At 40.5% G+C, this 13,240-nt stretch overlaps 1 protein-coding gene across 2 annotated transcripts in view; it reads right to left on the reverse strand.

The window, feature by feature from the left end:
• Positions 1-2,949: 2,949 nt before the first annotated feature.
• The window catches only part of CPXM2 (carboxypeptidase X, M14 family member 2), a 67,435-nt gene continuing 57,144 nt past the window's right edge, over positions 2,950-13,240 (reverse strand). For both annotated transcript variants that reach the window (XM_064431535.1, XM_064431536.1), the window contains exons 11-13: positions 11,216-11,355; positions 10,166-10,265; positions 2,950-5,670 (exon numbers count right to left, since the gene is read on the reverse strand). In XM_064431535.1, the coding sequence (XP_064287605.1) occupies positions 5,420-5,670; positions 10,166-10,265; positions 11,216-11,355 (491 nt within the window). In that variant the 3' untranslated portion in view covers positions 2,950-5,419. The remainder of the gene's footprint in view (positions 5,671-10,165; positions 10,266-11,215; positions 11,356-13,240) is intronic.

The raw sequence follows: 13,240 nt of genomic DNA on the forward strand, positions 1-13,240 counted from the left end.
GCTCTTTTGTAGTGTTTTGGTGGAAAAATCACTTTCAAAAGTGCTGCTGTGATGTGAAAATCCAAGTGTTCTCTGCTGGCATCCCAGCCATGCTCCAGGGACCTTCCCCTGGGAGAGGCAAGTGCTTGAAAGGGGTCTGGTCTGAAGATCAGTTGAGTAAAGAGCAGAAAACTGTGGGATATTGATTAATCCAACCTGTGGAAATCACCAAACTCCAGCGAGGGGAAGGTGGATTTAACGCCTCTGAATGTGACACCCAGCATGTGAACAAAGGCACTCAAACTCCTGAAAAGGCAGATTAAATATTAAAAATATGTACCTGTAAAGTAACTCTGTGTTCACTGCCTGGAGTTTTTTTACAAGCTGTCAAAAATCCAATTATTTTCATTTTTTACTGATGAAAGCACTCATTTATCTATTAAGTTGAAAGGTTCCACCAAAAATTGTTGAGTCTGAAATTTGTGAAATGTATAAAAATGCATAAATATCATTTATGTGCCTAATGAGAAAAACTCATTTTAACTTTTTTCATTAAACTCATGAGATGATAATTAAACTCAAGCATGTGAGCAATGTTTAAAATGTTAATGGAAACTGTAATCTCCATCAAAATCAAATTGAGTCTCTTGTCAGGTTAAGAGGACAGAGAAGCCACAAAATGATCAACAAATTGTTCTGCAAATCTCAGTGTGGACTTGGTGGATTTGTAAACATCACCTAGCTATAAAGTGACCATGGATGCTGCAAAATGTTGATTTAACAATGGAAGACTGCAGAGAATGGTTATTTAGTGACAAGATTGCATTCACTGTTATGGCTTCATTGAATGCAAATTTTTCTGCTAAAAAATCTTATAACATTACAGTGAAATACAAAAATGTCATCTGAAGTTTAATGACCTTCAAAAAGCAATTAAAGACCAGTAAACACTTCAAATTAAATGTACAGATATTATTTAGACTTGGAATATTAAGGAGACAACAGAGGAAAACACTAAAACTTCTAGAAGATAATCACCTGAAACTAAGAGGATTCACAGCTGTTTATTAAGGACTGGAAAGAGCCAAAAAATCCTGTTTGTCTCCATGATAACACAAAGCAGCACAGCCAAAAGTGGTCACAAAAGTACCCATGAAATAGAGGGTAAGAATCACTGATTCTTTCTCCAGGTGTGCAGCTGCTGCAGTAGGAGAGGAAAAGAGCTTTGAAATGTTGTGTTCTCAAGGAGTGGGAAGCAGCAGAGCTTCCCTGGGCTCTGGCTGGAGGGCTGGAATGTGTGCACAGAGCTGGCTGTCCTGCAGCACGAGGTGATGCCACCACAATTCAATTTATCTGTGCTTTTACACTTCCCTCTCAGGCTTAGGGTTGCTGCCTAAATTCACTCAGAGCCTGGCGACAAAACAAAAGGTAAAAAAATCTCCAAATTTGGGCTTTTCCAGACCCACAGCAAAGGCATGGCATGAGAGTTTTTAAAGGTTAACTAGTGGAAGAATTGGTGTGAATCCACTTGTGTTCTGTTTCAAATTCATCTCTGTTTTGGTGTTTCTCATAAAGGTCAAGCACCTGCCACAGTGACAAAAGAGACAAGGAAATCTGGCTGGCTCTCTGTCACTCACTGCTGGAATCCACTTTGGGGACATGTCCCAGATTCTGTGAGAATAATGAGCTGAAGTTAGAAGAAAAACCCATAACTATACATGGATAAGAGAAGGGAAAGTAGATGGTGACAGAAGCTGAAAATATGTGACAGCTTAAAATATCCAATGAAAAAAAATGTATTTCCTAACTAGCACAGACAATTATTTCATTCACATTCATTTTCATCAGTGTTTTACCCACACAAAGCTCAACCTCCTGGTAAAACCCATACTCAGAAATTCCTAAAACCCTTCTGCTGCCAGTAAATTAAACTTGGATTAGAGATTACCAAATGACACCACATGTCTACCAACATGTATAAACTGATATTGTTTCTGTGGATTCCCAGCCTGACTCACCCATCCCTGGAAGTGTCCAAAGCCAGGCTGGACAGGACTTGGAGCAACCTGGGATTGTGGAAGGTGTCCCTGCCATGGCAGGGGTGGAATGAGATGGATTTTAAGATCCTCCCAACCCAAACCAGTCTGGGATTTGCAGGTACTGAGAGCTGTTTTTGAGATGTCACTGCACTTGTGGTTATCAGGCTGGATGAGAAAAACCCAGATGATAATGAAACCAATAAAAATGAGCAGCTGGATAACCTGACAGGGATAGTAAAGGAGAAGCCAGGCAGCTCCCACTGTGTTTTATGATTGTCAGGGCTCTGCATGGGAGCAGATGACTGATGGTTGGCATTATCAAGCAGAATGGAATATCTTCTCTTTTAGCCTTTCATTTGTTTAACCTTTCCTGTGTGGGTGAGGTTGTGCAGCTGAATTTCTTATTACTTGGAAGGGATTGTATTTTTCTCTTTTATATCAGGGATGATCAAGATTTAGCAAAGTTCTCACATAAGAGAACTGTTATGAGGTGTTCAAATGGATCTGTAATTACAAAAGGGCTGAATCCACCCTCAAGTTTTATTTCTTGGCATCTCTGCAGGGCTGTCTGTTTTCCTACAACACTAAAAGGAAAAGAGATTTAAAGCACAGACTTTAGAAAAAAATTACCTGTTCTAAAGAGGTGGAAAATGCAGCTAAATAGAAAACATTGGTATCCAGATTTACTGGTTTGTGGCTTGGATGTGTCTGAAGGTAAATAATGGTGTTGTGTATTTCAAAGGAAAGGAACATTTTAACTCCCAAGTGCATAACTACAGCAGTAAATAGGGCACACATCAGTCTGCCATCATTACATCCAGGGCAGGTATAAACAGCACAAGGTATTCACACATCTGATATTCCTGGTAAAACTCCTTGGAGCCCGAGTGTTTTCCAGTGCTGGACAAAATAATTGCACAGACAAGTCCACTTGACAGCTATTAGGCCATTTATTTAGGAACGCCTGGACTAAAATGGAGTAAGGTCACCTGCATTAGTCCCAGTTCTGCTGTGCCCAAACTCGTGTAAGCACTAGTGACAGCCAGGAAAGAGCACCAAAGCCACTGTCACCAGCACCTGAGGCTTCAGCAGTCAGAGTCCATCCAGTCTTAGCCAACAGATGTCCAAGAATTCCCCACTAAATCCATTCCTTCCGATCAAATGAAAAATTATTTCTCATAGGAAAAACCTCAGTTCTGAGAACAAAGCACAGGAACCTCAAGGTTTGTAAAGTTAAACTCTCACACCATTATCTCAAGGTAGAAGGACCTCACCTGCCAGGACTAAAGCAGTGGTTTCCACCTTCAATCCCATTTAAATGTGGCTATTTTGTTCCACTTCTGCCAGTGCATTCCAGCCACCCACAAAGTTGCCTTTGTGGGACTCCAGAGAGAATCCACCCAAAGAACTCCATTCATAACCCCAAAAAAATCTTGTGTGCTCTTGATCTACCATGATGGTCATAAAATCTACATACGCCAGTGACCACAACAAATTTAACTGCAAACAAATTGTCTGCTGTCATTACTCCACACTCCAAAATTATTTCACTTTGTTACCTGCACAAAGATATCATTAATCCCTTCCCACCTCTCAAGAAAAAAATCCCTTCTTGACAAACTGCAGTTATATTTGCTATACAAAAATATATGGCATACAGGATGCTGTAAGGGTGCAAAGAGGGCGAAGTTAGTAAAATATAATTCCACATGATGGAATGATTGGATGAGTTGTTTACTTCTGTTACTTAATTGAAATTATACTGACTTGGAGGAGTTCCATAATTTCAGTCACAGAGAATTAAAAGTGCACTCTTCTGTTTTATTGGAGCCTTTGCTTTTATTTAATGGTATCTGCAGAACAAGAAAGAGCTGGAATTGCCTAAGAAATTTAGGAATGTGATTATTTACTATGCAAGGGCTCTAGATTATGTTTTTCATTCTTCAGTCTTTTACCTTTTATGTGTTTCCTTCATTCCTTGACAATAAAAAAATAATTAATACAGATGGAACATGGGATTTTTACAGTAACTTTTCTGCTCATGCTTTATTTTTTCCTCAGTTTCAAAGAATCCTATCAAACTGGCAAAAACTGTAAATAGCAATCAAAATGTTTAGAACAGAATTGTATTTGGAAGAATATGCTGCAGTCTGCAGAGATGTTTATTTAGCCACAGACTGGCTAAAATCATGCAGCTGACTCTGTTTTTTTAGGTATAATTTAGGTCATAACATTGAAGCTAATGGAGCAAAGTCATATTTTCATCAGCTGGCACTTTGCCCAGTGTTGATTCTTTCCTAGATGTGCTCTGCATCTTTCCTGAACCTCAATCCTGTCCTGCTGTACAATTTTATTACTCAAAAGCCAACAATAAAGCACAACTCCTGCTCCCAAAGAGGCACAGGAGTGAAAAAGCAGCAGCAAGAGAAGCCCAGAACCCCGTGCATGTCACAGAAGAGAGTGGCATGACATGTGCAGGAGCACAAAAGGCACTTCAAGCCAGGTCAAAAATTAAAGAAAAAGATGGTATCAGAGGGTTTGTGAATTAAGCACCTCTCAGTGACTAAGCCTCTCCTCTCACGCATGACACAAGTGGCTGTATCCTCAGGAAAAGCTTTGTTCAGGTCCTTCTCCCACATCAGGGAAGAAATGACACACCCCAGTGGTCCTGATCCCAAAACCTTTTGTCAGGTTTCGTTCATAGAGTAAAATTGCAGCCTTAAAAAGCCAGAGGAGAAAACACTCCTGGCATTAAACTCTGGCAGCACAAAGCATCCTTAAATCTAAACAACCCAAGCAGGAAAGCAAAGGTGGGTTATTCACTGCAGGCTTTTTTCCTGAATATAGTGCTTACCAAAAGGGGAACTTTCAGAGAAAGAGAGAAATCCTGACACAAGTTTTAATCACATTAAACAGAAGTTGTCGCCTCTCAGCTTTTCCTCCCATATGAAAATAAAACATAAAGAGTGTCAAAACTTTTCTGAGTTGCAAAAATATACCAATTTCGTACTTTAGATACATTTTTCAATTTTTCATTCAGAACACTTCTCCTTTATAATTATCTCTTTGTTGTTGTTGTTTTTTATCCTTTCTCTTCATTTTTTAAAGAAAATAGATTGACAAAGGATTAAACAACCCAACAAGCAAAACATTTCATTCCAGCTCAACTCAAATCACCTTCCTCTATTCTCCCTGTCTCTCCCCTCAACCGGGGGCTCCTTTCGGTTCGACTTGAACTCCATTTCCAATTCTTTTCCCACCAAAAATGAGAACCCCTTCAGCATCCATCCAGCTCCACAAACAGAAAGGCCTCGTGCAGAGAAAAAGGCATGAAGAGACGGGCTATGTAACTCTCACTACGACTACAGCCAGGCTGAGAGAAGCAGAGCTGGCGCCGAGCCCTACAGCCGCTGCCACCGCCGCGCCCGCTGCCGCAGCCGGCGCGCCGACAGGCTGAGGGGCTGCTTCCCAAACTTCCTCATGATCTCCTTGATCCTCGCCAGGTTGGTCTTGGAGATGGTGAAGTCGCACTGGGTGGCCCCCATGTCGTAGCCCACCTCGCAGGTCTTGGTGGCCGTGGTGTAGCCCTCGGCCTTGACGCCCACCACGTACTCGCCCGGGTTGAGGAGACGCCAGTAATCCCCGTCAGCTCCTGGTGGGGGAGAAAAGATGGTTTTCAGGATTTTGGTCCTTTCTCCTTGAGGATAGTGGTGTTTGTAAAGTCACAGAATTGCTGAGGTTGGAAAACATCTCTAAGATCCTCAAGTCTAACCATCACCATCATGTTGACCACCCAACCATGTCCTCACGCGCCATAGCCACAGATTTTTAGAACACTTCCAAAGATAGGGACCCCACCACATTCCTGGGCAGCCTGCTCCAGTTCTTTAAAACCCTTCCCATGAAGAAATTTGCATCCAAACCTTTCCTGGTGCAACGTGATCCCATTAGATGAGGACACAGAATCACATGGGATAAGCTGAATTGGAAGGGACCCACAAGGACCATCGAGTCCAACTCCCAGCCCTGCAGCATCCCCAGGAGAAGTCCTTGGCCATAGGTAAGATGACACCACAGGTAAAATCCTCCATCCTCACACCAGGAGGGTGTCCAAGGGGCTGCTCCCACCACAAATACCCCTCCTCATCCTGCCAACCCTAGAGAAAAACACACCTCAAACAATGCAAAAAGGCTCCAAACCAGCTGTAGCTTTTTGGCAGTTGGAAAGGCCTGAGGCAAAATCTGGTGATTCCCATGGGGTAGAAAAGACCTTTCCCAAACTAATCCTAACTGAGGGATCCAGAGGAGCCCGAGTGAAATATCCACATCACACAACCATGATCAGACTGCCAGGACACAGATTTTGGTGCTATTTGTTAGGAAAAGTGTATGAATACATAATACCAACTCACTTTCATGTGTAGGTAAATATTCCCTTCTATTAAGTCTTACATTGGGGTTTATTACACTGATTTTCCTGCAAAGTAAATTCACCAGGACATTTAACCACCTGGTTAAATGTAAATGCAGAAACCAAGCTCCTGCAATCAACTAAACTACTCCTAAAAATGTATTTTAACACCTCATTGAATCAGGAGTTTTTTATTTCTTCTTTTTCCCCACGAATGATCTCAGATATACCCATTCTATGTACCCATATGTGCATCAGCATCGTTTTAGGCTTCTTTTAAATATCATTTTAACCACTGAGTATTCTTAGCTGTGAATTGAAAAAGGGGAAAAACTATTACCTAAAATTAGTTTTGCACTCTGTCCTGGAGAAACTCCCTGTGAATGAAAATACATATTCAAATATGCAATTCCATACAAAAATAGAAATGGAACATCTCCTGCATGAGGAGGGGTTGGGGTTTTTTAGCACTGATGAGACCTGACAGCCTTACTAACACCAGCCTGGGCTCACTGGCAGTGCAGAGTGGAACAAAACTGAAGGTGATTTGCATAAAAATATTTTATTTGGGGAAGGACCAGGCTGGTCGGCCTCTGTTTAAAGAAACAGTGTTTTAATTTAGGGTTTGGTAAAATAAAAAATCTGTTTGCAAACAGCAAGCATTAACAAATGGCAATATTGACTGTACCCTGATAGCACAGCCTCTGAGTGTGCCAGAATTGTCCCTGATCAGGTCCATTCTTACATCCCAATATGATCAGGGGGTTTTTAAGTCAACTTGATCACATTTGGGGTGATAATAAGGTCCACATTTTCTGTTCCTCATGACTCGGGCGTTTTTAGGAAAGGCTCTAAGAGAGGCTCTTTATTCAGTTCTCCCTCACCACTGGGTCTGCTGGAAGATGAACAAAAGGCCAAACCACAAATCTGCCCAAATTCCTCGTATTTATCCCCAAGGGCTCATTTTTGGCTGTAAATGCTCTGGCAATCCCCAGGGCAGGCAGAGGGCTCTGGATCCCCTCGTGTGTGGCTGTGATCACATCCCTGCTCCCAGCCTGGCTTTAGCCCCAGGACTGCAAACCTGACCCACATTTTCCTGACACATTTAGCACTCAGTTCATCACAACCCCACACAGGGCCAGGAATAAACCTACACATTCACACCCCACTGGGAATTATTGCAAAGCTGGGCATTAAGCCTTCAGCAGGATGCACTTTTCCTGCTTTCCATTTAGAAGCAAGCAGACAGGAGTATTTCTGTCAGCTGTCAGTGCCCAGAATTTAATACCAAGCTAAAAGGTTGGGGTTTTTTTGAAAATCAGATTAAATCCAGTAAAAAAAATATTTCAGAACAGATGGCAAAAAGAAACACAACTAAAAACACAGATAAATTTAGTAAATAATAGGTTTGCTGAAATAATAGGTTCCAGTGGGAGCAGGCTGGAGGCAGACTGCATCCATACCCACCTACTGGGGCTGGAAAAGGATTGCCATGTCTGCTTAGATAAAATAACAATGCATTACAGGACAAAGATAGCATTGCTATGAATTTAATATGTCAGACTACTCCATAAATTCTGCAATTAAGAGAAATGTCCTTCAAGCCTGACAGGACAGGCCTTAGTTACAATTAAGTAATTGTAAAAGAGCTAAAGCAATTTTTACATTTAAATGTGCCAAACTGCACTGATTTAAATACATTATAAAAATCTTTCTAATGCTTTTTTACCAACAAAAACTCTCCAAGAAACCTGGCCATAGTGCTGCAAACCCAAAGCATGTAACAACTTAAACTCAACTTTTCTGTATGGACTGAGCAGCCAGGAGTGAGGCTGGAGAGTTGTAATACCAGAATTTTGCTTAGATTGGACTAATTAAATAAATATTTAATAGATAAATATATTTTATATATTAAATATTACTAAATGCTATTTCAAAATCCTTGGGTTTTGGTGCATAAAGTATACTGAAAACATTGTAAACTTACCAAGATATTAATAAAAATTTCTCTGGACACTGTGTGAAATTAAATTAATTACACTTTGGTTCAAAAACCACACAGGAGCATCTGTCTTTGAAGTCTGGCTGTGACACAGAAGTGTTTCACCAGGAAGAAACTGCACACTTCTCCATCAATATTCATTTTGTCATTTCCCAAATTACAGAAAGCAACCCCCAAAACTGCCTTGGCACCATGGAGTAGGAAAGGTGCATTTGTTCACCCAACTGAACTCTTTTTGCAGAGGTTTTCTCACAGAATCCAACCCAAATCTCACTGTAACAACATGGAATCATTCAGACTTAATCAATAGTTACATCTGCATTGAGGGAAAATGGAATAATTCCCCACAAAGCTCTTGCTCTTGGAATCAATGCCTTCAATTAGCCCATTACTGGTGTTAGCAGAATGTCAGCATCCCTCTCCTTCCATCAGGGATATTGTATCCAGCAGAAAGCCAAACCAATCTGCTTTTATTTCAGTCCACAGGAAGAAGCAAAGGAATTTTCTCAAACCTTTAAATGTTATTACAGAGCTTTTACAGGCAACTTGTGTCTGGCTCTGCGGGGCAGCTGACCACGTTAATGCAGCACTGGAACAGCAGAGCTCTGCTCACTTGAAACAAAACTTTTGTGAATAGAGATAGTGGCCATAATTCTTCTCCTGCTTGGCCTATTTTTACATCAAGGCAACTCAGAGGTTTAAATGGGCACATTTTTCATTTTAAAAGGTATAAATGAAAGAAGACTGCTGACAATTTGCCTTCTTTCTCCAGAGTTATACATGTCATTTTAGCTTTTTGGCTCCAGCATAAATCCTCTAGTTTCAGGGACTAATGAGACGTGTATTGTTATCTGGATAATATGAAACAAGATAGAACTTTTATGTTCCCATCTCCACAGTGATTCCGGAGTGTGAGCTTAAACGTCTCATTAAAAAGAAAAATTAAAGGGAATGAAATAAGTACTTTTATTTTTACTAACAAGAGCAGATGGCCTTGAGCCATAGAGGCTCAGCAATAAGTCAAGATGTAAATAGCTGCAAGATTCCCTGAGTGTTACAAGGTGGGTTTTGGGATCTTGCACATTTATTGAACTTTATTTTTTTTTTCACATGACAATCCAGAGTACAGAGAGCTGTAGATTAATCACATATTGCATTAACCCAGAGCAGTACATTAATTTTGTTAACAGAGTAATACAACCCACACTTTATGGCAGACTTTCAGCACTGCCAAGGCTTCCAAGACAGGAAAAATAGCTGATTACTTTAATTCCTACTGTCGTTTCCCAGTGGTCCCATTTTGAAATATTTAAGGCAGAATCATTATGGCCTAATTAAGAACCTGTCATTCAATGCTTTCTCTCACAATGGAGACACAGTAGCACTGAAATTAATCATAAACTAAGTTAGATATTCCAAGATTCATTATTGGCTCAGATCACCTCTTGTGGCAAACTTTAAAGATTTGGAAGTCACAAAGCTCTACTTTCCACAGCCTCAAATCAGTTTATGTGTCCAAATCTGCCTCACTCTGTACCTCAGTGGCAAAGCACATGGAAGTGGCAGCAAATGAAGAGCACAGAACACCAGTAATGAGATAAAACCCCATAAAATTAGCATTCAAAATACATGTGGATGTGGTACTTGGGAACATGGTTTGGTGGGTTTGTTTTTAAACCACAAATCTGTTCTTTTGCACTGATGTTTTGTATTTTTATTTGGTTTTTTTTTTACCTGTGCGAATGTCATGGTTAACGCCTTCCACTGAAATAACAGCATTTGGGATTCCCTTTCCATGAACATCTTTCACAATGCCTTTGATGCCACGATGGACCTGGGAAGAGAATAAAAAAACTCCAAAAAACAACAAATAAAGATTGTGCAGCAAAGAACAGTAGCATTCCTAGGAACTTACAATGAATCTGTAATTCCATAAGTGAATTCTATTTTTATATTCCTACTTTATGGCTCACAACATTGTGGAACATCATTATTAACCCTGTAGAAGCCCTTCAGGCATTAACTTGTTAATCAGTTTGTGAATTTTGTTAGAATTCCTGAGGCATCAAATTCAAGATACAGATGAAGCAGCAGACACAATATTGGGGTCTTTTTCCAGCAGCCCTTTCTGACAAGCTCAGCACCCACATTACATTTTCAGAAGCTTCATTACTTTATTCCCTGAAGTCAAACCAGCCTGGCTGAAGTGCTATGTCTATCAAAAATACCAATAACCACATAATTAGTCATGCAAGAAAAACAGTAGGCGTTGGAACCCCAGTTGCTAAAAATTTTAGACTATCTGTACTGTGAGGCACTGACCCCCGAAAAACCACTACATTTAACCTAAAACCATAAAAAATTCCAAAATTAAATAATAAAACTAAAATTTTAAGTGTGTCGTTTAAATAAAAGTGTATAATATCACATACTAGAAAACTTAGTTTTATAATATAATAATATATATAAAACAAAATAAAAGTTTTAAAACAGAAAGTAGTCCTTCTTTACCTTCTTCTTCACCTTCTTCTTCATAAATTTAAGTAGTATTATATAATTAAATTTAAAAGTGCACATTACAAAACACAATTAATTAAGTTAAAAATCAAAATAATTTATGTATAATTTCTTAACCAGACAATTTAACCTTAAAAAACCTTATAAAAATACAACTCCATTTTTTAGTTGAGTAATAAAATACCATAAAACTCAGAACTTATAAAACTGTAATATGAATAAAAACTAATTATCATCTAAATCCAAACAAAAACACCAGGTGAATACCTGCTCCATAAAAACAATCAGGGACTCGCGGTTGTTTTCCCACTCCTCTGGCAGCTCGCTCTCGTGGGGGTATTTGTCACAGCCAACATAGATGGAGAGCTCAAAGCAGTTTGTGTGCAGGTAGCTGAAGTCATTGATGCCTGCCAATATTGGGGAAAAAGGGAACAACTTCATGGCCTTTTTAATCTATTGATCAGATCTGAGTTTTTAAGCAAATTAATGTAACTTCTGTAAACACAAGTTGGGTATTCATCCAGCTGGCTTAGCCTGCAGATTTGGGTGGGCAAGAAGTTTTTAGAAATGCCAAATGTTTTGTAACAAAGCATCAGAGTGCTAAAGGTCAGCTTGGACAGGTCCTGGGTTGCAAGATGTGCCTGGAGCTGTGTATTCTATTTTCCATCTATCAGAGCTGGGGCAGTTCTCCTCTGTTCATTGGGAAGTTTTCTTTACCTCTCCCACAACCAATCCTCCCTCCAGGAGATCTCTTCTGCCAATGGGCCATTAATTATTAATTATCTTCTGTTCATGGCCACTGAGTGTCTCTGCATGGCTGTAAAATTCCAGCATCCCATGGGGAGATGCTCCACCCAGGGGAGGAGCCAAGCATTCCTACCTGGATACAATCTGAGCCTGGAACAGCACAGCAGCCTTTGCCCACTGCATTCCCAGAGGAGCAGCTTTCTGCTGCCCTGCATTCCCAGAGGGAGAGCAGGCCCATCTCCAGCAGCCCTGGAGCTCCAGAGGAAAACTGCAGCCTTGTGCAGGATCCCTGCTGCAGCAGAAGCACAGCTGGCACTGCAGGAGGGCTGAGACCCCATGGGATGGGACTGTGCCACCACCCTGACACACAGGGGGCCAGGGCATCATCTGACTCTGTCAGTGTTGTTCTGCATTACTGCATTTTAAATTTTATTTTTATTTTCTTCCCTAGTAAAGAACTGTTATTCTTGCTCCCATATTTTTCCTGAGAGCCCCTTAGTTTCAAAATTATAATAATTCAGAGGGAGGGAATTTACATTTTCCATTTCAGGGGAGGCTCCTGCCTTCTTTAGCAGACACCTGTCTTCTCAAACCAAGACAACAAGGCCTGGAGCAATCTGGGATTGTGAAAAGTTGCTTCAAGCACGGGTGAAACTCCATGGGCTTTAAGGACCCTTCCAACCCAAACCCTTCTGGGATTCTGTTGATGGAGAAGATGGGGATACAAACAGGAGAAAGGTCTCTCTCTACAAGAAAAAATGGTGCTTTTTTAAGCCCTAAACATTTCTAATCCTGGACATTCCCCACGGAGCAGGTCTCCTTTATGGGTGCCCTGAGTGGAAATTGAATTGTCTGTGTTGGGTGGCAGGGAGGTGCAGTTTTTTACCCAATTCACAGAATCCCCATTTGATAGAACCCTGAATGCCAGGACACAGAGCTATGTGCTCACAGGGGTTGTTATGTAAAAGTGATTTATCAGAGCAGCTGGTGAAATAGTTCCTCAGTCTGTTTTCCTCCCTGAGTAATCTAACAGATAGAAAAGCCAGAAAAATCAAGGCAGTAATAATTCTTTTATGTTACATATGGTGTCTGCAGTTTGTAAGAAATGAAGGGATCTCTTTTCTCCCTGTCACGGTGCTGCAGAACACTGGGATCTGCACTGTTGCTCTGCACTGTTGCTCTGCATATTTCCACCAGAAATATGTCCTAATCAAGCCCCAGGAACGTCAGTGCCTCCAGTCTCTGAGGAGCTGCAGTTTAATTCTGCATTACAGAGACCACTGTAACCTTTGCAAAGGTCAGGAGCACTAAGGAGGGCTGTCTTTACATACAGAGCTCAAACATTTCCATCCTCCAGGTTTCTCTCCTGTTTCTCACTATTATTTTTCCTCCTTAATAGTTCTCCACTCTCACAGATAATGAGATACAGAACATGAACACTAGAGGAAGAAATTATGTGAGCTTCATTTCTTGTTCCACCTGCACTTCTAATAAGAAAATATTTTAAAATATGTTTGTCAATGATCATTAATTGTTATGTTTTAA

This window comes from Passer domesticus, chromosome 8 (assembly GCF_036417665.1).
Source record: "Passer domesticus isolate bPasDom1 chromosome 8, bPasDom1.hap1, whole genome shotgun sequence".
NCBI classification, from domain to species: Eukaryota; Metazoa; Chordata; class Aves; order Passeriformes; family Passeridae; genus Passer; species Passer domesticus.